Source organism: Camelus bactrianus, chromosome 16, assembly GCF_048773025.1.
Source record: "Camelus bactrianus isolate YW-2024 breed Bactrian camel chromosome 16, ASM4877302v1, whole genome shotgun sequence".
Taxonomy (NCBI): domain Eukaryota; kingdom Metazoa; phylum Chordata; class Mammalia; order Artiodactyla; family Camelidae; genus Camelus; species Camelus bactrianus.
Window position 1 is genome coordinate 193,125 of NC_133554.1, and position 25,746 is coordinate 218,870.

General features: G+C 59.9%; 1 protein-coding gene and 1 long non-coding RNA gene across 2 annotated transcripts; one reads left to right on the forward strand and one right to left on the reverse strand.

The window, feature by feature from the left end:
- Positions 1–4,832: 4,832 nt before the first annotated feature.
- LOC141573543 (uncharacterized) lies at positions 4,833–12,425 on the reverse strand. Its single transcript, XR_012499324.1, has 3 exons — positions 12,291–12,425; positions 11,253–11,440; positions 4,833–8,140 (listed from the first exon to the last, which is right to left on the reverse strand). It is a non-coding gene; the product is annotated as an uncharacterized LOC141573543 (long non-coding RNA).
- A 386-nt stretch (positions 12,426–12,811) lies between these two features.
- NATD1 (N-acetyltransferase domain containing 1) lies at positions 12,812–24,254 on the forward strand. The gene is made up of 3 exons (XM_074341916.1): positions 12,812–13,066; positions 20,208–20,326; positions 21,567–24,254. Exons 1-3 carry the CDS (start codon positions 12,961–12,963, stop codon positions 21,681–21,683), a joined length of 342 nt encoding a protein of 113 aa, XP_074198017.1. The 5' UTR covers positions 12,812–12,960; the 3' UTR covers positions 21,684–24,254.
- Positions 24,255–25,746: the final 1,492 nt, after the last annotated feature.

Below are 25,746 nucleotides of genomic sequence, written 5' to 3' on the forward strand. Positions count from 1 at the left end.
GTAACTTTAAAGAGGAAGGTCAGGACCAGCCTCCTTGGAAGGTGACATGTAATCACAGACCTGGGGAGGTGAGGGAGGTATCACGAGGACATCAGGGAAGAGCAGACCAGGAGGCGGGAGCTGTGAGTGCAAAGGCCCTGAGGTGGACAGCCGGTGGGGAGTAACAGTGCAGCTGGAGTAGTGGCTGGAGTGGCAGGAGATGGGGCCCTGCTGTCACCCATATGCACTCCTGCACACGCTCACTCACACCCTGACACGGGCCCCCTTACACCCCTAAGTCCACGCACCCCAAGAACACACTTAACACTCATGCGCACGGCAGGTGCAGTTTGTACCTGCAGGTCCACCCTCATGGCTGGGCCCCCGCACAGCCCCGATACCAGCTAGGGTTTCCTCGGCTTGCTGGCCAACAGTGCCCTCTGGTGACCGGTCCTGGCACAGTAGCTGGACGTCAGGGACCTCCACTGCTCCCCCTCCTCTCTGGGCTTCCTGCCCTGGTTTCTCTACACTGCAGCCAGGGAGCCTTCCAAACACAGGGCTGGCAGAGCTCCAGACCCTGCCAAGTCTCCCTAAGCAGAGAGCTTCCCAGACGTCTCCCCAGTCCAGCCACTCCCCACCCTAGCTTTCCTCCCTGAACTTTTATTTGCAAAGCCTAGTCCCTCAGCTGGGAATGCCCTTCCCCACAGTCGCCACCCCATCATTCCTACCCCTTTCAAGACCCAGTTCTGAAGTTGGGAGGGGAGGCTCTCCCTGACATTGCCGCCACCACGGCCCCACCCCAGCCCCTCTCACCAGGGCCCCCAGCTCTGCAGTGGCCGTACCCCTGCCTGCATCTCCAGAATTGAGCTGCTCCGAGGCAGGGCTGAGTTCTTTCTGGCCCAGCTTCAGGCCAGCTGGAGGTGGTACTTCAGGGCAATAAGAAGGTACCCTTGAGCTTGGAGGGAGGGCGGGGGCTTGGCTGCTCTGTTTAAATAGCCACTACTCTCGAGTATCAAAGGGTGGACTCATACAAGTTAGGCGGCTCCAGGAGCAAAGTAGCAAGTACTATTTCTAGAGCCCTACTGTGTGCTAGTCCCCCGAAGCACATCCTCTTGTGGACTCACTGTGATGCAAGCTGCATGGGGGCTGCTCTGGTCACGGCAGTGTCCCTGGCGCACAGCAGGTGCTCAGTGAGCAGTTGTGGAAAGGAGGGGGCTCACACTACCCCGGCAGCTGCACACTGTTACCATTCCTCCACATGACAGATGAGAAAGCGGAGGCTTGGAGGAGGGCTAAAGCCTGTTGGCCACGGCAGAGCAGAGCCCGCTGGAGTTGTCAGATGGAGACAGAGTGTTCCCTGCCTTTTCCTGCCCAAGCTTCCGTTAAAGTAGTGGCCAACACCCTTCTTCTGAGCAAACCTCATCGCCTTTGAATTCCCTCTGCTCCTTTCTGGGAAGCTGCCAAGCATCTTGCTTCTGACTGAGCTCTTGGTCTGTCCTGCCCAGGACCCTTCAGAGTGGCACAGAAACCCTAAGGCTGCCCCCAAGAACCTTCACGCGCCCAGGGATCTGGGCATCCCAGAGCCCTGGCCTGGAGCCTGTCTGTCCCCATGTCCTCACCCAGGGCTCTTCCTGCCCAGGGACAGGGGCTGGTTGATGTGTGTTGCGCACCAAGCCCAAGGCTTGACCAGTGAGGCCAGTGTAGTTAGACCGTCATCACACAGGTAAGGAACCGAGGCCCGGGCAGCATGCCCAGGTCCCACTGCCAGGAAGGATGATACCAGTCTTCTGGCCCAGATCTTCACTCTGCTGGAAGGTTCAAGCTTGTCATCTGGCCTCAGGGACCTGGGACTTGTTCTTATCACCGGGTATGGGGCAGGGTGGGGGGTGGAATCATGGCAAACACGGAGACAAGCACCTTGGCCAAAATCCCATGACCAGGGCGATGCAAGGCAGGGCTGCGTCCAGGTTGGGATGACTCTGCGACCTGGACGCACCCCACTATCTGCCTGCAAAGGGCTGTTTTCTGATCTGAGGGGTGTCCCCACTCCCCCAGGAAGTAGCTGCTTGAAACTGAGCCAACCACATCTCAGCCAGGCCTTGGAGATGATCACATCCGTTTTCATTAGTGTGTGTGTCTCTTTGGGCCACCCCCAAGCCTGGGCTGATATTCCCCCCATGATCAGGGTCTCACCCACCCTCTCAGGGCAGTGTCTTCCACTCCCAGGAAACTCTGACCATCACCACTTCTTCCTTAAGTTAGGCTGAAGTTTGCCTCTTGGAGAGCCCAGGCTCCATCCATCCATCCAACATATATTTCCTGAGCATCTATTTTTGCCAGACACCATGTTCGGTGCTGAGGAGAGAGTGAAGAACAAGACAGAAGGTCCCTGCCTTCATGGAGCAAATCTTCTGAGGTAGGGTGGGGAGGGCAGAGGGGTTGAGAAAGAAGTTAAATACCTCAGTGGAATAACTATACAAAATAACTTCAAATAGTGATAAGGGTTAAAAACAAAAGTAAAGCAGGGTGATGTGGCAAAGAGGCACTGGGGTGGCTCCATTAGATGGGGTGGCCAAGGAGGCCTTCCTGGAGGAGGTGTCTTCTGAGCTCAAATGTGGGTGACAAAAAAGAGCTTGGTGAAATTGTGTAGAGGCCAACTTAAAATCATCCACGGCATACAGCTGTTGCTCAGAGAGAAGGTGAGGGGGACTTCTTGTTGACAATGAACTGAACAGGGATATTTTTCCCCTTTCCTTCCCAAAATCTCACTAAAATAACAGTAGAGTAAGAAAACTTTAAGGCACAAACTCAAAAAGACAAAGAGAACAGGAAAGCCAATGACATGGACAAGAAGAATCTACAAGATTTTTGAAGCTGTTAAATGAATACAAAAATGCAGGAAGGTGAAACCAAAGTCTGCAGGGGAAGAAGACAGTCTGAGGCCAGACCACTGACCTAACAGCCCCCTAGAAACAGTCAGCTCAGCTCACCAAGTCCTTCTGGAGGTGGAGGGGACAAGTCCTTCTGGGGCAGGTGGGGATGGAAACAAAATGAGCTAAAAGCTTGTAAAAGAAGCAGGTATGCCTCCTACCTTCCCAGAACTGGAGGTCACGAGACCCCAGGTTGAAAGGGTCCCCGGAGTGACCAACTTGATGTAAGAAGAAAACAAGGCAATTATTAACTCCTAGAAAAACAAATAACACAAAATAGAAGACGTAGTCAAAGAGTGCTGCACAGCTCAGCGGGGGCAATATTTACACAAATCACCAAATGTAAACCAAAACACCAAATATTGATGTATCCAAAACTTGAAACGGGGGAGGAGACGCGCAGGGACACAGGTGTAAGACACCCTTGTCTGCAGTGGGAAGCCTTCGTTCGGGTACCGTCTAAAACGGAAGAGACAGAAGTGGCAACACAAGCTTGTGAGTGAGACGTGGGCGAGGCCTGCGAGGGTTGGAGGCAGTTCCTCTGGAACGTCGGCAGGAGCCACTCGGCAGTCTGGGTCTCCGCTGTGTCCCCATGCCTGGAACAGAGCCCTTGCACGCAGCAGGCGCTCAGCTCCCGCTGGCCAGCGGGTGCAGGCAGAGGCTGCGGCTTTTCTGTTCTCATTCTCACAGGCTGCCTAGTGCTGCCTGACCTCTAACACCAAGCACAGGCATCGCTTTAATGACAAGTAAAAGTCAGCTTTAAGGCCCAATGACACAGCCAGCACAAGTAGGAGGGAGGGGAGGGGAGGGCCTGAGGCTAGGAGATCCGCAGGCCCAGGTCCTGAAAAGTCAAAACTGGAATATTTTTAGAGGATCTTAATCCTCCGGCCTAACAGCCTCACACTCAGGAACAAAAGTGCAAGTCACTCCCCAGGGCTGCGGTCAAGACACCCTCCCGCAGCCTCCTCCATGCAGGCCCCCACAGCCACACCCGGCACCGCCTTTCTGCCTGCAGCCCAGTTTCCAGTGGCCTGATTGGTCACATGGATGCGGGGGTGCTGGGGATCAGGCAAGCCCACGTCTGTCCCAGACGGTGCCCCCAGGGAGCTGTGACAATTGCTTTGCAGCAGAAAATGCTCTAAGTGTTGACTTTCTTCCAGGTGCCCAGGCCTAGGGGGAGGTCCTGCCCCACCTCAAGGGACGGCCTGGCTGCTGTCCTTCATAATGTCCTGCTCCCGGACCCCTTCCAGCAGCCAACGGGGCTTCCTCGGAGAAGCAGGAGAGGGTGTCAGCGGGTGTTCTCGGGCTTGACCTGGGAGGCTCACAAACATTCCAGGGTGGAAGGAAGAGTCTGTCCCCCGGAGGAGGGCTGCTGGGGGCCCTTGATGCCGTGGATGAAGGAATGCATTCCCTAACCCCAACCCCGGCGGGCGCAGGACGCAGACTGGTTCGGACACCAGTCAGGCGGCAGTCGGGATGCCTGGCTCCCTCAGACAGGTTGCTTCTTTCGTGCTCCTGACGTTATCGGAGAGTGGAGGGGTGGCAGGAAGGATGTCGGGTCAGCACACTCGGGGTGTCCCTCTACAGGGTTGTTCTGTAAATGACCAGGGCAGGGGCCGCATGACAACCTCCTTGTCGTTGGGGGCTGCGCAGGGCTGGGGAGGGCGGGCACCCAGCCGGCACCTCCTTGGGGACTACATGCCCCAGGCATGGCCTCTGCCACTGTCAGTGGAAACGCCCCTTCTGCCAGCTGGTTTGTGCCTCCCTGACCCCGGGGGGAAGTTTGCCCAAAGCTGCCGCCTAGTCCACGTCACAGGCTGGGAACGTCGGAAGCACAGGAAGTGGTGACTTCTGGGCCTGAGCTCACAAGAAATGTGTTACCATCTTTATGCTTTTCCTGTCAAACATTTCTGCAAGAATTATGTTATTTTTAATATAAATTAAATATTGTAGCATTTTAATATGTTAATACAGTCAATTAATGTAATTATGTTAGTTTAATACTTCTGTGCAAACAAACAAAATGGCATCATTATTTCTAACTCTGGCTGATCTTTACAATTCAAATCTTGCCTCTTACATGCAGCCTTCCTGGATTATCCAAACAGAGCTCCTCAGGAGACTTGACACCATCAAGTGACCCAAGACCCCACTCCAGTGGTGTCAGGGCTGGGTGTGTATAGTGGTCTGGGGGAAGCAGAGGGTTGGGGTCAGTGTCCCCTGATTCTAATCCATCCCCATTGTTTCACAGGGGATGGTAAACAGTGGCTCCATGGCTTGATCCTGGACCGAGTGCCAAGCGAGCAGACGTGCTGAGAAAGGACTGATGATCAGAGACAGGGGAAGTCACAGAACCCCCCCCCCGCTGTCTCCTGCATTATAACCCCCCTAAAGTCGGCGGTGTGAAACAACAATTCTGTGCTGCTCAGGGCACCAGGGGGTGGGTGGTGTCCGACCCTCAGCTGGACTCGTCCAGAGGCTCCTCCCCTTCCCCGTCCAGACCCGGGTGGGGAGGACCCCAGGGCAGGCGAGCAGGGCTGTGGGCTGCAGCCCGACACAGCCTCTGCAGCGGGGTGGACGGGCTCCAAGGCAAGCGTCCCCAGAGCTGCACGACCCTTTCTGACAGTGTTAGAAGTCACATGGCATCACTTCCGCCTCACTCTGTTGGCCAAAGCAACCTGCCCAGTTTTAAGGGGATGAAACGTGGGCCCTGCCCCACAATGAGAGGAATGACGGGGAACTAGCAGCCAGTCCTTAAAGCCTGTGCATCTTCTGCAGTTTATCTTGGGCGGCGACCACTCACAGAGCCACCGACCACCTTCCCAGTCCCGGGAAGCAGCTGACCTCACAACAGCTCACTTGTCTCAGCCTGTTTCCTCCTTCCCGGACCGTCTCTTCACACCCGACCCTCTCACCTCACCCACAAACAATCAAAAACTTGAGCATGAGCTGACCACACAGCCCCTTCTGTTCAGCAACCCACCCCCAGCGCTCACACAGGCTCCTCTGTCTGTGTGGCTCCCTGTTGCCTATGACAGTGTTCCTATTAAACTTTCCTTTGTCTCTTAAATTATTCTTTGTCTCTGGTGAATCTCTTACCGCCCAAGACACTGGCCCACCGTGTCCCCCAACACAGGGGACAGCATGCCTGGGTTCAAATCCTGCTCTGCCACTAATTCACTGAGTGAGTCACTGGGACTCTCGCAGCCTCAGTGTCCTCGTCTGTAAAATGGGTCCACAACAGCGACTCCCTCGGGGGAGATCATCCATGCCCAGCCCATGCTCAGTAGTCCCTGTCGGCCTCAGGTGGCCTCTGCTCAGCCTGGTGATGCGTTTGTGGGGTGGCGGTGCTGCGGGTCATGCCCTCAGGGCCTGATCCTGCAGTCACGTCCCAGCGCTGCCCCTTCTAGGCTGTGGGCCTCACCGCCTCCTCAAGCCTCAGGTGCCTCGTCTGGCAAATGGGACTGGGACCCTGGTGCTGCGATGAGGTTCGACTGAGGGGATGGGCCCATGCTCACTAGGCGCGCAGGGGCCACACGGTGGGCTGGGAGACGGGAGGGGTCTGGTTCCATCCTGTGGGCAGAGCAGGGAGGGCGAGGCCATCTCTGAGGCCTCCTCCAGGCCCAGCCCCGCAACCGAAGCCAGCTGGTTGCTTCTGATAAATGAACATGTAAACAACAAACAGCACAGATGTCCCCTCTGTGCTGGGAGCTCCAGCAGAGGGGCCCTGAGTGGTGGGCCTCGGCGGAGACGGGCCTCAGCAGGTGCCCCGGGGAGCTCTGGGCTGAGAGGCCTGAAGTCTCCTTCCAGCCGCAGGACAAAACAGTAATAAAACAACAGCAGTAAAAAGAATTACAGTGAGAAGGGTACCCACTTACTGTTCACATGTTATTTACCCCTCAAAACACCCTGAGAGAAAACATTTGCAAAACACATCTCTGGCAAAGGGCTTGTACTCAGAATATACAAAGAATTCTTCCAACTCAACCATGAGAAAACAAACAACCCAATAAAAACAGGGGGAAAGGCCTGAACAGACACCTCACCAAGGAAGCTATCCAGGTGGCAAACAAGCCCATGAAAAGGTGACCTCACCACTAGTCACCAGGGGAGTGCAAACTGAGACCATAGTGAACATCCACTGCACACCTGTTAGAATGGCTAACATTTTTAGGGCTGACAGTTCCACGTGGTGGCTGGGATGGGCAGAAACTGGAACTCTCACACGTTGCTGGTGGGGGTGCAAAGAGGTACGACCACTTGCAAACAGCTTGGCAGACTCCTGTGAAATCAAACGTACCCCTGCCTACGTCCCAGCCCCTCCCCTCCCACGAGAAATGGAACCCTACACTCACACACACACCCCAGTGCGTGAGCACTAATAGCGACGTCATTCATCATAGCGAAAAGCTGGAGAGACCCGCCATGTCCACGAACTTGTGAATGGAATGACCAAGGTGCTGTGCCCCTCAGTGGGACCCCCCTTGGAGACAAGAAGGAACAAACTCCAGGTATGGGGCAGCATGGTGCGTCTTGAGGGTGTTGAGTTCAAGAAGCCAGACCCAAACGAGGACCCTCACTCAGTGTGGTTCCGTTTGAAAGCTGTTCTGGAAAAGGCTGGAGTAAAGCAAAATAGATCCGCTGTGTCCAGGGCATGGACAGGGTAAACCACAAAGGGACACAAGGAAACTTGGGAGTAAAGGAGAGGGTCTACATTGTGCTCCTGGTGGTCATTACAGAACTGCACACATGTGTGAAAAATCATCCCACTGAAAGGTGAATTTTATTCCACGCGAATCGTGCCTCATTAAAGCTGGGGCAGGAGAAGGAAGGAAGCCTGCCTGATGAAGGAAAAAGCCCTGAGCGGTTGGGGCCATCGCTGCCTTGTTACAGATGAGGCCACTAGGCTCAGAGGTGACATGATCGGAGGGGACGCCAGGAGGCCAGCAGGGAGGCCAGGGGGACAGCAGCAGTGATCCGGGCTGGGCTGAGAGAAGGCTGTGGAGGCAGGGGCTCTGTCTGGTCCAGGGCAGCCTTGAGGCTGAGATTTCTGGGACTGCAGGGCAGAGGGACGCGTGACAGCACTGGCGTGCCCAGGGCAGCAGTCCAGAGCCTTCTCCTGCGTCCCCTCGTTAACTCCTTGCCCGAAGCTGTTACATGAGTCCCCCAGGTCACACAGCAGAGCTGGGGGCACAGCCAGACCTGTTGACTCCAGAGCTGGTGTCCTTGATCTGAGGACAGAAGGAAAGACGGGAGGCCCTGAGAACCAGCTGCCTGCCCCAACTTGACGTGCAAACTGGCCAACTCCCTTCTCTGCTCTGGCTCTTGGTTTCCACCTCCACAGAGTGGAGCTCTTGGGGGTAGGGAGTAGGAAAACCAGGGAGGGAGGGAAACCCGAGGCACAGAAGGACACTGGGGCCTGTCGGGCCCTGGTCCCCCATCTTGCTGTGGGGGCAAACGCGGCTGAATGACTGGGGCACAGCCACACCCACGTGCACCCTGTTTTACCCCCACGGTGGCTTCTCTACCCTGTTGCCTCAAATGTGTATCATGAAAAGTTTCAACAGGCACCCAGGAAGCGGGAGCCCGGGACGCCAGGACCATGCCTAGGCCCGGGCTCTCTCCTCTCTGTCTCTCTCCCCCGCCCACCCCCACCTAGATACCTGTTGCTTCTGACCCAGTTGACGGTTCCTGACGGTACAGCCTACCTCTCAGCGCGCACCCCTGAGAGCAGACACCCTCCCCGAAACCACAGCGTGATTGTCCCTCCTGAGCAAAAGCTGCAGTTCCACCCACACCTGACACGCAGTCCACACTCGAGGACCCGTTGTCCCTAAAACGTCTTTCATGGCTGATTTTTTTTCCCCAACCAGGATGTAACCAAAACTCACTACTTGGTTTTCTCTCTTTTCCCCCCAATTTTTTATTTTGAAAAAATTTACGCCTCCAGGAAAGTGGCCAGAATCGTGCCCTGAACTTGCAGGCAGACTTTATCTGGACGCACCAACTGTTACCAGTTTGCCAGGCCCCCTGTCCCTCTCCCCCAGCCACTGAAGGGCGAGTAGCAGGCACCTGTGTTGTGCCTTTAATTGGCTGCCAGCATTACACTTCAGGAGGCCTCACTGTACTTCTTGTTTCCAGCTCCTATTGAAAACCCAGCGACCAGAACAGGCCCCTTTATACAGGCAGGCATCCTCTGCCACCTCCATACCCTTCCCTCCCATGTGACCCCAGCCTGCCCCCCTCACCCTGCACCTGCCTGGCCTGCACCTTTCGCACCATCGACCGTGATCTAGTCCAGAGGATCTCGGGGCCTCAGGGACTGTCAGGAGGCTCCTTGCTCGGGCCTGCCTGGCGGCTTATCCTCTGCTTGGAATGTTAGCCTCTGGACTCAGCCTGCCCGGGTTTGAACCCTGGCTCCGCCACCCACCACCAAGGAGAGATCTCGGCCATCTGATCCCAGCGCCCCAGGTGGGTGTGAGCTGCTGCATGACTTCGGGCAAGCGACCTGCACTCTCTGAGCCTCCCTCTGGGAGGGTAAGGAAGAGGGCCTGCCCCCCCATCCCCGCATCCTTGCCCCACCATTCTCCAGGGGATAGGGTGAGAGATCTCGTCTGCTGCATCTCTGTCGCCTGCTCAGCTCTGAGGCACCTGAGCTGGGGGTGAGGGACCCAGGCCTCTGGCTGTCCCCGTGGGAGCCATTGGAAGGCATCACCTGGCCAGCCCCCTCCACTTCACCCCTTCACCCCTGATCTTTGATTTTGGTCCCTTTGCCCCCATTCTGAGTCTCCGCCCTCCCTGCTCTGGGAATGCTTGACACTGACCCAACTGCCCAACTGCAGGGAGCGCCTCAGGTAACTACGGTCCCCTTGACCAGGAAGAGTTGCAGCTGGACGGAGGCTGTGTTTAGAAGTGACTCGGGCGTGCCAGAGAGAAGGGCTGTTGGGCCTCGCCATCTGCCAGTGACATCATGGTGTCCACTCAGGGGATGACCTCGCACTGGACAGGGCAGGTCACCCGCACATGCTGGCAACAACCTGACTCTAGGACACACTGTTAGGTGACAGGCTTAACTCCAGGGTTACATAATGGGAAGAAAGACCATGTATTTGTATTCACTTGGGTTTATGTGTGGAAAACTGGAAAAGTTTATGAGAAACAAGTGAGAATGCTTCCCTCGGTGCGGTGGGAGGGGGATGGAAGAGTTGTTCCCTGGGGCTTGTACACATTTTGTCTCAGTTTCTGAAGCAAGTGAATACATTATGGAATCAGAAACTACATTTGAAAATACTCTTAAAGAGTGACTCTGGGGTTTCCCACATGTGAGCAAAGGGAATTGCTCACACTGCCTTGCAAAGTGGAAGGACTACAGGAGAGAGACTATGATGCCCTCTCTGCTGGCAGACCCTCTGACCCTCTGTGTGTAAAGAGCTCGTGCGAGCAGCTTCGGTGCCTTTTTCGCTGAGGTCCCAGAACCTGGGACACAGAGCTGTTGCTCAGTAAGCGTGGCCGAGCGAGCCAGGTGAAGGGGGGAGGGGAGGGGAGAGCACCTCTTGGCAGCAGCCGGTCTGTGAGGGGCTCCGCCGCCTCCCTGCAGTCTCCTGCTGATTCTGAGGGTTTTCGGTGAGCCCCTCTACTGAGTGCGTCCACCCAGGAAGGAAGGACAGTGGAGGGAGCTCTGTCGGGGGCGTCCAGGCAGGGTGAGGGGGCTCACTGGGAACAACGTTGGGCAGGGAACCAGCACAGGCGCCCCACCTGCCGCACACAGGCCCGGGGCTGCAGAAGGGAGGGGGCCCCGTCCGCCGGCCTGGTGTCACACACAGCAGGGCTCGCTCAGGGCTCAGGGGCCGGCCTCAGGAGGCGCAGATCCCAGATGAAGTTTTCAGACCCCTTCCCTCGTTTCACAGATGAAGAACCTGTGGCCGGGGCTGCAGTGCTCGAGGGCTACCAGCGAGCCTCTGCATCAGGCTGGTTCAATCCTAAATCTGTCTCTCACAAGCCACCCGCACACGGCGCGTCCCCAGGTGCTTGTGGCCTTCGAAGTTGGTCTTTAGCGTGCTGGGGTCAAGCTCAGGCGCCCTCCTGGTGTTGGTGGCCCCGGCCCTACAGTGAGGGTCAGGGCACCTGCAGGTGTCCGTGGAGCCCCTTGGGGTGCCCCACGGAGACTGTCCCACCCTTGGCGACAGAGCTGGGTCTGAAACCGATCACGCCTCACGGCCACAGGAGGTGGCTCCACCTGGTATGTGACTGAGGGGAGTCGATTCGGCATATTCACACCTCTCAGGATGGCAGCCACCATTGTCACTGCGTGTCTGGACTAAAGCAGGGGTCCCCACCTCTCACCTTTCCTGCTGAGTCCATCCCCACACAGCGGAGAGGGAGCCTCAAAACACTGGCCGCCACTGACCCCGTCCACGGAACAGACCACGGGCTCGCAAGGCCCCCTAGGGGGTTCACAAGGGCATCAGGCCAACTGAAGGGTCACCACGGAGGTCACGTGGCTCCAGCTCTGTGACATGCTGGGGAAGCACCTATGGGGACAGAACACAGGTCAGGAGGGGGAGGGGAGAGGCTGCGGTTAGGGGTCATAAAACTACGTTGTAACTGGGTTGTGATGGCAGCTGCATCAGGCAATTAAATCTAGTGAGAGGCACTTCACATTAATCAGAATGCCTCAAACAAGACTTGAAAAGATTTGACAACACCAAATGTAACTCAAAATTGTTGGCAGGAGAGGAAAACGGTGCAACCATTCTGGGAGAAGCTCTGGCCAATTTTCACAAAACTCAAGACGCACCAACTACAAGACAAAGCCCTCACTCCGGGTAGCCCTCCACGGGCAGTGCTACCACACAGACACACAGACGCTCATTTAAGGAAGTCCTGCAGGTTTATTCACAACAGTCAAAACCCACTAACAGCCCCATTGACCATCAACAGTGGGTGGGTAAGCTGTGGAATATGCACACGATGGAATGCTGTTCCACTCTCAACAACACGGGTTAATTTCACAGATAAAGTCTTGGACAGAAGAAACTGGACCCTAAAAAGCAGATACCATATGATGCTGTTTATACAAAGTACCACGAAAAGCAAATTAGTCAAGGATCGAGGTAGCTGGGGGGCACTGACTGGAAGGGGCAGGGAAACACAGGCGATGTGTATCTGGAGTTGGGTGGTGGTCACATGAGAGTGAACGGCGGGCTTACACCTTCCTTAACAAACTAGTAGAAAGTAACCTGCAGTCATGTGACTCAGTGGGCAGCTGCTGTTGTGATCAAGGGGTGGGAGGGGATTGGTCAGGTGCCCCCTTTAAAAAAAGTAGTCCCGGCCCCCACCGCCACGCCGAGAGTCCTGTGTGTCCTCAAGCAAGTCCCTGACCTCGTGCGACTCAGTTTCCCGGTCTGGGCGCGGATCCTGCGATCGCCAAGGCGCTGCCCGCACTTGTCTCTTGGCGGAGAGGTGGCATTTCACAGGGTCCCAAGCAAGGCGTCTGGGAATAACCCCTCCTCAGCGGGGTGTGACCCACGAAGGCCTTTCGCTGCCCTGGGCCCCGGTTCCTCCCGGGAAACGGACTCACACCGCCGCCCAGCTCTCGGCGAGTCTTCGCGCAGCTTCCGGGCTTGGCCGCGCGCAGGCACAGGCGAGGGCTTCGTCGACAGTGGCTGCACGGGGACGGCTAGAACCGCCCTAAGTCGTCGCACCTTTTTGAGGAGGGGTCCCTCGGGGGCCCCAAAATCGCCTGCCGGCCGAATGCCAGAGGCCCCAGGGCCCAGAGCGCGGCGCCTTTAAGAGCCGAACGGAATGTATCAAAACAGAGCGGCCGCGCGCCCACTGGCCGCGCGCCGCACGTGACCGCACAGCTGATTTCCTGCCCCCCCTTTTGTTGCTGCCGCCGCCGCCGCCGCCGCCGCCGCCGAGTGTCAGTTTCAGAGCCGCCGCCTGCGGTCGGCCCCTCGGTGCGGGGTCCGCGCGCGCCTCCCGCCGAGCCGGCTCCGTGCCCCCGCCGCCCCCCGCCCCGCCGCGCGCCCCCGGCCCGGGCCGAGCGCCGATGGCGCACTCGCCGGCCGCCCTGCCGCCGGGCACGCTGGAGCAGGGCTGCCCCATCCGCGTGGAGCACGACCGTCGGCGCCGCCAGTTCTCCGTCCGGCTCAACGGTAACGCGGGGCCCGCCTCGCCTTTTGTTTGCGCGGGAGCCCGGCCGCCGAGTGCCCCCAGCTGGGCGCGGGCCGGGGGCGCACTCGTGCGCTGGCCGGGAGCGGGCGGCCGGGAAAGGCGCGCCCATGCTGGGCACCCGGGGCGGACCGGGCCCCGGGGAGGCGGAGGCGGCGCCGGGCAGCCCCGGTCCCGCCTCGACCCTGGGGAACCCGCACCTGCTCGGCCTGGCTGTTTTCCGGGCTGCTGCTGCGGTCCTGGGGAGCGGCTGGGCCGCGACCTCCCCTTTCCCTGGTGTTAAGTGGCTTCTGGCTGCCTTGGAAACCTTTGCTTTTCTGCACGGAGGGGGTTGAAAGAGTCCTCTGGGCAGACCTGGGGCTGACCGATAACCGACAGAGGGGCTCCTGCCCGGGGCCGGGGCCGGGGCCGGGACGGGGGATGGTGTCACCATCAGACTCCGGCGGCTGTGAGACTTTGGCCAAGTTGCCTCATCTCTGTGCCCCCGTTTCTCCATCTCTACAGCGGGAATAACATCAGTGCATAACTTCTGGCTGGTTGTAAGGATGAGATGCCCGTAGGAGTAAAGGCTCAGCACAGCGCCTGTGGCCGGTAGTAAGTGCTGGTAGACGTGGACTCATCACTTTTTAAGCCAGAAAGCAAAGTCAAGTCCTCATTTCCTGTAAAGAAAGGTTCTACCACTTACTAGCCCACACTCCCTCCACCTGAGAGGTCTGGGGTGGAACGCAGAATTATGTAATGGACAACTGAACTCCCTGTATCCCACGTCTTCTGCATTCATAACTTTTTCTTTCCTCCCAGCTGGACCCCCTGTCGCACTGTCCAAGCTGAAAGGGCCTGTAAGGACACTGCCCGTTTCTGAGAAGGGAAAGCAGAGGCCCAGAAAAGAGACCGTTTTCCCGGGGTTAGGCAGTGAGCTGGGGCAGAGTGAGGACAGGGGCTGGGGCCTGGAGCACGGACATCCCCCGGACGCCTGTTTGGGCTGTGCAGTGCATTGAGCCAGGGTCCCAGCACATCCCTGTTACAATGTCCTTGTGGTGCTGGCATCACCACCCCACATCAGAGGAGTAAACTGAGGTTCCACCGCAGGAAGGGAGTGACTTGCCACTTTGCAAAGTCAGGCCAGAACCAGACACCGTGTTCCATCCACCTTGAGGCAGGTCCTGCTGCCTGGTGCTGACCGTGGCCCCACTGGCCCTGACACTCAGGGCCCTGGCTGCTCTTATGCAAGGGGGCCCTCATGGCTTTTCAAATTCTCTTTTCTGAGGTTCCAGAGAGGCCTCTGATTCCCATGGAGGCCCCAGACACACAAACAGGAAAAAAGGAATGTTTGGGGTTTTCCTTTTTTCTTTTCCAAAGGACCCCTTTACAGGTCCTCTACAGGTGGCTGTGGTCAGGGCTGGATGTGCCCAGCCAGCTTTCTAACCTTGGTCCCTCTGTCACCCACTGCCTAGATAGTCAGCTGTCAGGTGGACCCGGTCCCCAGCCACACCCAGCGAGCAGCTCCTCTCCAGCCTGCAAGGTGGAGGCTGTGCGGCCAGGCCCAGCCTGGTCTTGGGGTATGTAGGGAGGTGGGAGAGGAGTCATCTGTGCCTGGGCCTCTGCTGGGCAGGGGAACGGCCTGCTGCGGTGGCTCCTGACCTGCAGCGGCCCCAGGGTCTGGCTCACTGTGCCCACTGAGAGGTGTGGACACTGAGGCTGAGAGGCAGAGTAGCACCATGACTCCAGGGGGTGGGTTTGTGCCCAATGGGCCTCCAGCCAGCTCTGGTCCTGGGGAGGCGAGAGGGCTGAGCGGCAGTCTGCATGCAGTTCTTGGGCTCTGGGCAGGCCCCACGCACGTGGCATCACCGGGCATCGCTGGGCAGGGTGAGGGGAAGCTGCTCTGTCCGTTTCACAGAGGAGGCAACTGAGGCAGCGAGACCGTTACGCGACCGGGGTCTTGCATCTTGGAGGCAGAAGGACCAGGACTCCCCCGCAAGTGCTCATTCAGCGCCTGGTGTGCCAGACGTCGTTCTAGGTTCCGGGGACTCGTGGGACGGACCGTCCAGGGGGCGGTGGACATTATCACGTGTAGTTGTGTTCCGTGGGTTATTCCATGTAGACAGAGCGCCCTAGAGAACCAGGCTGGTGAGAAACAAGCTGAGGGCCGGCGCATCAGAGAAGAGCTGCTCAGGGTCAGGTGTCTGGGAGGGCTGCCCAGGAAGCAGGCAGGGAAGGGTGCTCCAGCAGGAGGAGCACGCCAGGTAGCAGGAGCGGCGAGTGCGAAGGCCCTGGTGTGCCTGCTGTGTATTGGGAGCAGCAGGGAGGGGACGGACATGGAGAGAGGCCCGGCAACAGGCAACGTGCGGCAGAGGACATCAGGAGGTCTCGGAGGTTGGTGGCTCGGGGCAGCAGAGGGCATTGTGAGCACTTGGCTTTGACTCTGGGTGAGGTGGGTGCCTGGGAGAGTGCTGGGCAGAGGAGGACAGCATGTCGCAGGCTCCCTCTGGCTGCCCTGAGGGCAGGGCAGGAGCAGGGTGGTGGCCGCTGTGCTAGTCCCAGCAGTGTGAGCCGGGGTGGGGAGAAATGGCCAGCCCCCAGACCACCGTTGACGGAAGTGTGAACAGGCCTGGGATGGGGTGTGGGAGGACGCCGGCCCCCCGGCTTGTCTGGCCCCCAAATCCAGGTTCTGAAACACTAGCTGGTGTATCCCTATTTCTTCAGTGGGGAGACCAGGGCACACAGCCAGTGGGCTGCTAAGCCAGAACTGAGCCCCCACCCCTGGGCGGCCTCCCCTCTTCCCTCAGTCAGGGCTAAGTGTCCCACTTGCTGCAAGAAGAGGGTCCTGTCAGAGCTTTCAGTGTCTTCCCCAGCCCCCATTTGTAGATGGGGAAACTGAGGCCCCAGAGGCCACAGACCTCCTGCATTCAGATCCCAGTTCCCAGGCAGCATCCTGGGATATATGCTGGAGCAGGTACCTGGGCAGGGTGGACGGGGGATGCCTGCTGTGGGGAGGGGACCAGCTGGGTGGGTGGGTGGGCTCTCCTGGGCGGCCCAAGGTCTGCCCTCTCATACTCCCAGCTCTGAGCCACCAGCAGGCGGCCCCTCTGCAAACCAGGCTCTGCAGCTGGAGACGCCCAGAAAGCCAGTGGGCTCCTCCTGCTTCTGCTCCTCAGCTCCCAGAGGGGGCAGACCCGGTTCTGGCTTGGCCTCTGCCTCAGTGCCCTCGCCTGCCCAGTAGGTGCTCTGACTGCTGGCCCCCCTCAGGGCTGGTGCAGGCAGGGCAGTCTGTCAGCACCCACTGCGGAGACACCCCCCCCCCCGTCTCCCGCCCAGGACCCCCGCTGCTCTTCCCTGCCTGCCAGGGAGGGCCGTTTCTCGGTGACCACTTCCCTGGCAATTTGCTGGGGCCTTTGGTACTGGACTGGGGCCAGTGGAGGAAGCGAGGGTGGAGAGGCCCAGAGAAGGCCCCTCATTAGCCAAGATGCTTTAACTTTTCTCAAAACTGGCCACAGCCCGTAAAATTGATGTGGTTTTGAGCCCAGGAGGGAAGTAGCAGTTGCCCCAGGACAGTGAGGTCTGAGGTCACCTGGCAGAGCTGGGACTGGACCCAGGGCCCTTCCCTGCCTTGGCTTGTCCCTGTGGCCCCCATGTGGCAAGTACTGACCCAGCTGGGAGAAGGGCCTGGGGTCCAGCCCCTGACCCGTGAGTGCAGATTTTGGTATCCATGGGCCCAGAGACCAGAGACGGGGTGGCTGTGGTGCCTGGGATGAGGCTGACCTTCTGCTGACGGTCGGGGGGGCTCTGGGGGTGACACGTGGCCTCAACCTCGAATAGCGAATAGCAGGAGCCAACCCTGGGAGGCTCAGTGGGGGAGGGACTGCCAGGCGGAGGGAGCAGCCGATAGAGGCGGGTGTATGGGAGAGGCAGCAAGAACGCCAGTGGGGCCAGACCAGAGCCCTGAGCAAGGAGGCACAGGATCCAGGAGGCCCAGGGAGATGTGAACAGGGGCCAGAGTCCAGGCATGTTTTGAAAGTTATGCCCATGGGCCTACTGCAGTATCAGACCAGAGTCTGAGCAAGCTACAAGGAGCGTCCCAAGGATCCTGGCTTGAGCCGGGGGGGGTGGCCGTCTCTGCCGTGCTGGGCCACAGGGCCACAGGGCCACAGGCAGGTGCTCCAGGATTGTCCGCTGGGTCCGTTTCCTCCCCAGTCCAGCACAGGGAGGGGGGTCATTAATGCCTTTTCCCTCCTCACATGCATCCCACGCAGCCCTGGCAGCCCTTCTGTTCCTCCTCCAGCCAGAAGACCCTCCTAAGTACCACCCCCCGCTTCCCCCAGCCAACTGCACACACCACTGCACTATGCGATTGCCTCTCAGGCCCGTCTCCCTGCCTGCAGATGGGGCTGCAAGGGTCCTACCCACAACGTGAGATTCTCGGGAGGACCAGTGCGTGGAGAGGGCTGGGCCCGGCCTCGCAAGTGCAAATGCACCTGCTCTCATCCTGGTCTCCCCCAGGGTGCGGGGCCAGGCTCTGGGAAGGGCGCTGGGTGTACCAGGAGCCACAGCCCCCGACTCCTCCAGTGTGTCTGGCAGAGAGAGAACAGCAGGGGTTTGTGGGCCAGGTGTTTCTGGGGTGTCTGCCCTGGGCTGGGCTCTGGGGACATGGTGGTGACCAAGCCTGTGTGGCCCCCCAGGAGCCGGCCGGGTGGGGCAGGGCAGAGAATCTCCCAGGCCATCCTGGGATCTGGCCTGTATTTGGCCCAAGTGGCAACTCCAAGAAGAACAGGAGCACACTGGCGAGGGCCCCAGGCCCCCACCTCCTTCCCTGCGGAGATGGCAACAGTGCGAACAGGGCTGCCCAGGGGCCTGCAAGGCCCCCAGAGGGGCTCCCTCCCCCACCCATGGGGCCCAGCCCTGCCGGCCTCCTTGCTGCTGCCCGGACATTCTACCTCAGGCTCTTTGCACCTGCTGTTCTCCCAGTGGACGGCCCATCCCCCACATGTCCCTTTGGATCCCTCACTTCTCCCTGTGTGTCCTCTCTCCCCTCACCCCTTCCCTGCTGTTTGGTTCTCCAGCTAATCCCCTTCAAGTCCTCTGTTGTTTAAAACCATATTCATTATCTGTCTCTCTATGAGGGAGCATTCTGTCCATTCTCTTCACTGACACCGGCACCCAACACCCTGCTTGGCACATACCAGGCCCTCAGTGAGTTTTGGTTAATTAAATGCGGGCCAGGCAGGCAGCCCCTTCAGTGACTGGTGACTCTGCTTTCCTGTCCTGGGCCAGCCGAATCAGCCTCAGCAGGCGTGGGTCCCGTGTCGCGCAGCCAGGCAGGTCGCGATGGCCAGGTGGTGGGTGAGGCCAGCAGAGTGACAGTCAGGCCACGAGGAGGAGGTGCCAGGCCCCTCAGCTGGTCTTGAGGGGGGAAGGGTATTCCAGGCAGAGGGAGCTGCCCAGGCAGAGGCCTGGGGACAGAGCAGAGGAGAGGCCTGGGCTTGGGGTCTGGGGCTCACTGTAGACGTGCTGTGAGACTTGGATCTCTGGCACTCAGTTCCCCATCTGGAAGTGGGGCCGGGAACTGTAGCCCCACTCCTGCAGCTTTGGGGAGAACCAGCAGGCCTGCTCACCGGGGCTGTGAGAGCCTGGACTGGCCATCTGGACCCCTCAGCCTGTCAGTCCCCACCTGGGAGGCTCACCTCAGACTGGCAGCGTTCAGGCACGAGCCCTCATGTGCCTTTAAGTGAAAAACGTGAGATACAACTTGCTTTTGAAGGTCAGAGAGAGACAGCTGGCATTGACCTGTTTTCTTTCAGGGGCAGGGTGAATTGTGTGTTGTGACCTCAGGGCCTTTGCACTGGCTGTGCCCTCTGCCCAGCCCTCCCCTGCTCTTCCCTCAGCTGGTGCCTTGCTCCCCAGCTGCCTCTCAGCTCAGAGGTTTTCGCCTGGGAGGGCTCCCCCGACGACCCCAGCCCAGCTTATTTTCCCTTCTCACACTTGCAACTCCCTGAAATTAGAAACCCTGGAGTTGTCCTCAGCTCGTCTCTGTTGCCACGTCCAAGCCACCAGCCCATCCTGCCAGCTGCACCTTCAAAACAACGTCAGCAGCTGATCCCTCTCCGCTCCCCCGTCTCCCCTGGCAGCGCCCGCACCGTCACTTACCTGGACCAGGGCAGCCGCCCCACTTGTCTGCCTGCTCCTGCCCCCCATGTGTCCTCACAGTCGCCAGAGGATCCTGTGAAACCACAAGTCTCATCCGCCCCTCCTCTGCCGAGGACCCTCCCGTGGCTCCCAGCCCACGGGGGCTTAAGAGGCACCTGCCCCATCGCTGCCTCAGAGCCTTCGCACTGGCTGTTCCCCAGACAGCACGGACCTACTCCCTCTCCTCCTCCTCCTGCCGGCCAGCACCCCCTCCCTGCCCCACCATTAACTTGCTTTTCTTGTCTGCTCTGTCTGCTCCTCTAGGCGGTTCCGCAAGGGCAGGGCTCTTTGTCTGGCTTGTTTGTGGCTGTGTACCCCTCTCCAGAAACAGAGCCTGGGGCTGCGTAAACACTTGCTGAGGGAAACAGGAATGGACGGATGGCTGGCAGGCAAACGGGGGACAGGCAGGCAGATGGGGACCTGAAGACTGTGTTGGAGGAACCCCAGTTAAGTGTTCCTTCACCAGGAGATGGCGGCAGACGGTGAGCTCCAGGCCTGAGAGGGCGTGGAGGCCGGTTCCTGCCACCTGTGCCCAGTGTCACCTCCTTGTGGACACTGGTGCCGCTCCCTGTGATCCTCCACGGGGTCCGGCGGGTGGTGCTGCTCTGGTCTCTGCAGGCTGTGGTTTAGGTGGGGACTGTCTACTCCTGGGTCTCCCAGACCCTTGGGGACGCAGAGAGCTGGGCTTTGGAGGGGATGCCAGGGGCCTGGGCTGGGCCTGACAAAAGCAGCAGAAGCCCACAAGAGGCCTGGAGCGCCCTGGGCGCTGTTCCGAGCGCTGTACGGAAATCCCCTCCTTTAATCCTCCAAACACGCCAGTGAGGGGAGTTCCGTTCTATCCGCACCCGACGGATGAGGAGACTGAGGCGCAGAGAGGTTATTCCAGCCGCAGCCCCAGCCCCTGACCCTCCACCCAGGCCTCACCTGCCCACCCCCTGCCCGCAGGATGTCACGACCGGGCGGTCCTGCTGTACGAGTACGTGGGCAAGCGGATCGTGGACCTGCAGCACACGGAGGTTCCCGACGCCTACCGTGGGCGCGGCATTGCCAAGCACCTCGCCAAGGTAGGGGCGTAGGAGCTGCCCCCACCAGCCCAGAGGAGACCTTGCCCTGGCTGCCTGTTTCTCAGCCAGAACGTGGACGGCCCCTGTGTGCCTCTGCTGCCCACGCCGGCTCCTCCCACATGGCTGCGGTTCTGGGCCCCAGCCTCCATGGCCACTGACACCCGCTGGGCTTCCAGGCCTCACCCACCGGGGCCCAGCACCCAGCGCATGATAGGTGCTCCGTGAACCCTCGTTGAACGAGTGGGAAAGTGGGCGTTCAGTCAGTTGGCTCGTGTCCACCTGCATCTGTGGAGCACCTCAAACCCCAGGCTGCTTGGAGCTCAGGCTTGGGCTCACAAGGGCCTGGGGCCTGGAGCAGGGAGGAGCTTCAGTTCCTCTGAAGGCGGCTCCTGGGTCCCAGGCTCCCCGTCGGCCGGCTCTTCCTGCCTCCACACCGCCCCCCGCCCCCATGTCCTTGTCTTTCTTACTCGGCCACCTGTGAGCTCGTCTGTGGTATCACCGGTGAGGAAACCCCGAGAGTTGGTTCCTGGGTGACAGGAGGTAAGCCCCCATGCTTACCCACGGCCTCCAGTTTCTTTATCTGCAAAGTGGGAGGAGAGCCTGGAATCCTGTCACTAGAGGGTCTCAGGTTGAAACCCAGGGATCAGGTGCAGGCAGCGAGGCACACATCCGCGGTGGAGGGGGGCCGGGTGGTCAGACAGCAACCAGGAAGCCCAGGCACTGCATCGTCGGCGCTCGGCCCTGCAGCCTCCTTTCCATCAGGTCAGCAGCCCCACCGAGGCTGTCCTCCACTTGCTTCAGCACACGTGTATTAGACGCCACTGTGTGCGAGGCACTGGGAGCAGGGAGGTGCACCAGACCTGCCGGGGACCCCCATCGCCCCCTGGTGCTTGCCTTGGGATCCCCATGAAGTGATCTCACTGGGGGCCAACCAGGGGAGCTTCCAGGAGGAGGTGTCCCGTGAAGGACGAGTGGACAAGAGGCATTGGGGTGGGTACCCTGGCTGGCTGTGGAGACCATGGGGCAGGTTCTCCCAGGGTGGATCCAACCCTGGCTCATTCTCTTCCCTGGGGGTTCCTCTGCCTCGATTCCCAACTGTCACCTCTGGCCTCCACCGCAGACCCAGGGGAACAGGTGCGGGGGGCAGCCAGCTCTGCCCCTGCGGGAAAGCCGAAGCCTGCCTGAGCCCACGGTGCCAGTTGTGGGCACTGATCGCTCTTCTCTCTGCCCTGACCACCAGGCCGCCCTGGACTTCGTGGTGGAGGAGGACCTGAAGGCCCACGTCACGTGCTGGTACATCCAGAAGTACGTCAAGGAGAACCCCCTGCCGCAGTACCTGGAGCGCCTGCAGCCGTAGCCCCGGCCCCACGGGGTGGGAGTCCACTGCCCGCCCTTCCCTCCGCGCCTTGGCCCCAGCCTCTGCGTGCTCTCAGGAATCCTGGTCCCTGCAGGGGACAGACTCAGAGTTATTTTTGTAAGGACGCTGGTCTGCAGCCCCTGGAGGAGGCTGGCTGTGGATGGGCAGTGGGCCAGCTGCTGTGATGAAGGGGAGGCCCGGCGGCTGTGGTCCGGGCTGCTTCCGCTCTGCAGACAGCACTCTGCTTCTCAGGTCCCGCCTGACCAAGGAGGGCCTTTAGCCAGGACCGGGACCCAGCAGCTTGTCCCTCTGGCCCATCTGGGTCCCACCTGCTGTTCCCTACTCTCTGAGGGGCTGATTTGGAGCCCTGCCCGGTCTGGGTCCTTTCCGCAGAGGAGGGCACTCCTGGCTGGGCGAGCAATAAGGAGTCTTGTGTGCCGATTCCCAGGGTGTCCTCTTGGGTGGGCGTGACCACCACCGTGCTGCCCCTGCTGCAGCCACGTGCCTGGCCTGGATGGGGCCGCTCTCCCTGCAGAGCGAGGCCAAGAGCCAGTGCACTCGGCACCGGCCAGGCTCAGCTGCATGTGCATGCACACACAACGCACACACGTACACACACACACAGCAGGACGCTAAGTGTGGAGCTGTGCCCCGGAGACAGGCTGATGGGGTGCCTGGTGTCTCTCCTTATCCCCCCATCTGTCAGCTCTGCAGGAAACAGGCCCCACCCGCAGTGCCCTCCCCTTTCCAGCCTGGGCATCACTGAGGTCCCTGCCCCTCACTGGCTTCTTGGTGCCCCTGTGGGTGGGCTTTCTCAGGACCCTTCCAAGCTGGGGTGGGAGGGAGGAGAGCGTCCTCCATGAACCATCCTCCCCACTCAGGAGGAAGAAAGGGTTCTGTGGAGCCAGACATCAGAGTCTTTCCCTTTCTGTGAGCTCAGGTGTCCTGGGGCCTCTCCCAAACCAGCCTTCCTGGAGACGGCCTGGGGAGCACCCCCTTTGTTCTATGGGGCCAGCCTTTCTGGGGCCTTCCTTTTGGAGGCTAGTTAGGGCTCAGGATATCAGCTCCATGAGTGCTTCTCTGTGGGGCTGGAGGGGAGCCCAGGAGTCAGTCCCTTTGGGGCTGGGACATTAGTTAATGGTGGACGCCTGAGGAGAGGTGGTCCCTCCAGGCTTCTAAAGGGGTGGGCTGGTTGCCACAGGGACCCCTCCCTTGCCTGACTCAGCACGTGTTGGCCTGTGTCCCTTTTCCACTAACCTGTCCACTCCCAGTCTTGGCACTGAGCCCCCCAGCACCACAGCGGCCTGTGGTACAGCAGCCTGTGCAACGCTCGTGCACAGATCTTTCCCACCGAGGGCCAGGGCAGCTCCACTGCACGTTCCCGCAAGTCACATCCTCAGCACCCCACCCTCACCTCTCCCATGTCACACCCCCCAGCCCCACTCTGGCCTCCAGAATTCCAGAGAGGACTGAGGGCACCCCCCCTCCTTCCCACCGTGCTCCCAGCTCTGTTTGCAGAGGGCTGTTGGGGGAGGTGGGGAAGCCCCACCGTGCCAGCAGGAGATAGGCTCAGCTGCCGGGTCCCTTCCAGGGCCAGGGGTGTCCCCTTTCTGGCGCAGTTTAGGAAGAGAATGGGTTGTGGGCTTGAGAGTGGAGATACCCCCTACCAGGCTCTGGACCTTTTCCCACTCTCTCCCGCATCACCCCCTCCCCACCACGCATCCCTCCCCAAGTTCAGCACAGACTCCGTCAAGCAGACTTCTCTCCAGTAGCTCAGTGAGCGGGAGCCGAGCCCTTGGCAGCCCTTGGGGAGAGGTGACCACAGGAGGCGCCCTGCGGCAGTGGCACGGGGACCCCAGGGCAAGCAGCATGTTGAGGAGAGGAGGGCCAGGTGGCACCGGCTGGGGGGAACCCCACCATGTTCCAAGAGCAGGTGACTCGCTGCACCTGGGAGGCATCCACACAAAACACTTAGTACTTGAACCAGGGACTGTGTGAGTCTTGGGAAGTGCAGCCCGACCCCAGGGGCAGCTTGTCCCCAGTTTCTGCAGGTGCGACCCTGGCCTCTTTGCCTTGGGCTGCCTTAAAATGCCGCTGCCCCCTTCCACACACACACAAACACACAACCCTCGGGCAGCAGTAACAGCCTCCTCTCCCAGGCCAGCTGGGCCGCTGCAGGCAACACCCTGGAGCCCCCAGCCCACCTCTGCCAGCTCACCCCATCCCACCAAGGCTGGCCTGTCCCCGGTGCTACCCAGCCTGTCTGGCATCTCAGCCTTGGCCCCGTCCCTCCCGGCACACTCGATCAGGGGGCAGGTTACATGGGCCAGTTCATGTGCCACCGGTAGGGTTGGGGGACACTCACCCAGGCCCCTTCGCAGCAGGTCACCCCAAAGGCCCGTGCTCACCAGCCACGCCTCACTTTGTGGGTTTCTCTTCTTGCCCAGTCAAAATAGGTGGGAACTCTCGTGCCTTTCCGACTCAGGACCTCTTACAGGTGGCGTCTGGGCCAGGCTGGCCTCCGGACGGGTTGCATGACATACATTTCAATAAAAGATATGACCCAGTGTGGCTCAAGGCCTGCTTCTAGGAGGGCAAGTACGCTCCCTGCCGCCCACTCTACCCCTGCCCCCACTGTCAGATTGGTGGCCCCACTTTTACGATGAGGAAACAGGCAGAGCAAGGTCGTGTGCCCACAGGGGTGAGGAGGAGGAGGAGGCTGGGCTGGCAGGTGCTCTGGGTTCCTGACCTGTGACCCTGCGGTTCAGCCCTGCTGCTGTGTGACTGGCAGCAGGGGAAGCAAGGGTGCAGGTGCTGCCAGGATTCGGGGTTCCGCCAGCTGTGCCGTCCACACTCCCTGCCCAGGCCCACGCCTCCTCCCAGGTGCAGGCCACTCTAAGGCCACCATCGTGCTCCCAGTGGGCTCGCCTCGCTGGGAGCAGCTAGGTGGGTGTCCAGGAAAAGGCTGTCATGTCGCATGAGCTGATGCTCTTGGATATGTCCGTCTCCCCTAGGAAAGCCTTCCTGTAGGGCTTCTGGTCCAGTGAGGGGAGGCAGGGCCCCCATGCAGGCCAGGGGCTGGGAACACACAGGATGGAGAGCCTCCTGCACGGAGCACGGAGTCCGAGGGACCCCTGGATGGGATGTGTTTCTCCTGGTCTGCCTGGGGGGCTACACTGCTGCTCCAACAGAGGGAGGAGGGGTGCTGCCGTCGCCGGGCCCTCCGACGTTTCCCCAGAAGCCATGAGATACCAGGTATTAGGAAATGGAGGCTCAGGGTAAGGGTCACTAGGTTGCAGATCATGTGGCTGGAAGGCAAGGGGACAGGGGCCTCCAGCCAGTTCCTGCGTCTCCGTGTCCATGTAGGGAGAGAGATGTCTGGGGGGCCGGGGTGGGCTCAGTCTTGTGCTGCGGGCGCTCGATGGTAGAGTGCCTTGGGGCACGTAGGTGCCTGGCTGCATGCAGACTGGGTCAGAGCAGGAGTTGGTGCGGCCCTTCCCCAGGCCGAGTCCACCCCGGTTCTCGGGGTCCCCCTCCTTCCAGCTCTGTGCCCGCTTCGCGTCAGTGGTGTGGGGAGGCTGTGAGCCCCACTCAGGAGCCTTACCTGCAGGATAAGCAGGGGTGCATTTCAGTTGTATCATCCTGGTATTTACAGGACAGGAAGAGATTCTGGCCGCCAGAGATGCTCTGGTTTTGGGCCTGTGCCTGAGCTGGATCTACAGTTTCTCCCGCTGACCCCAGGGCCTGTGTGATCACCTCGACCCTGTCCCGCTGACCAGGGCAGTGTGATCAGAAGCCTACTGGTCAGAAAACCGCCGGGAAGATGGAGATGGGGGAGCACTGGCGAGACGAAGCCGGAGGGACAGTGGCACCCACGCCGTGGCCACTGGGCTGCTGTGGACCAGCTGCCAGAACCCTTTCCAGGGCCCCCACACCAAATCAATGGGGAGGGCTCTGTGATCAGAGAGGAGGGCCTCTGGGGCCAGTAGACAAATAGTTGAGACAAAATAATAAGGACGATTCCTGCCTGTGGGGAGCAATCCATCCACAGCAAAGGCTGAGA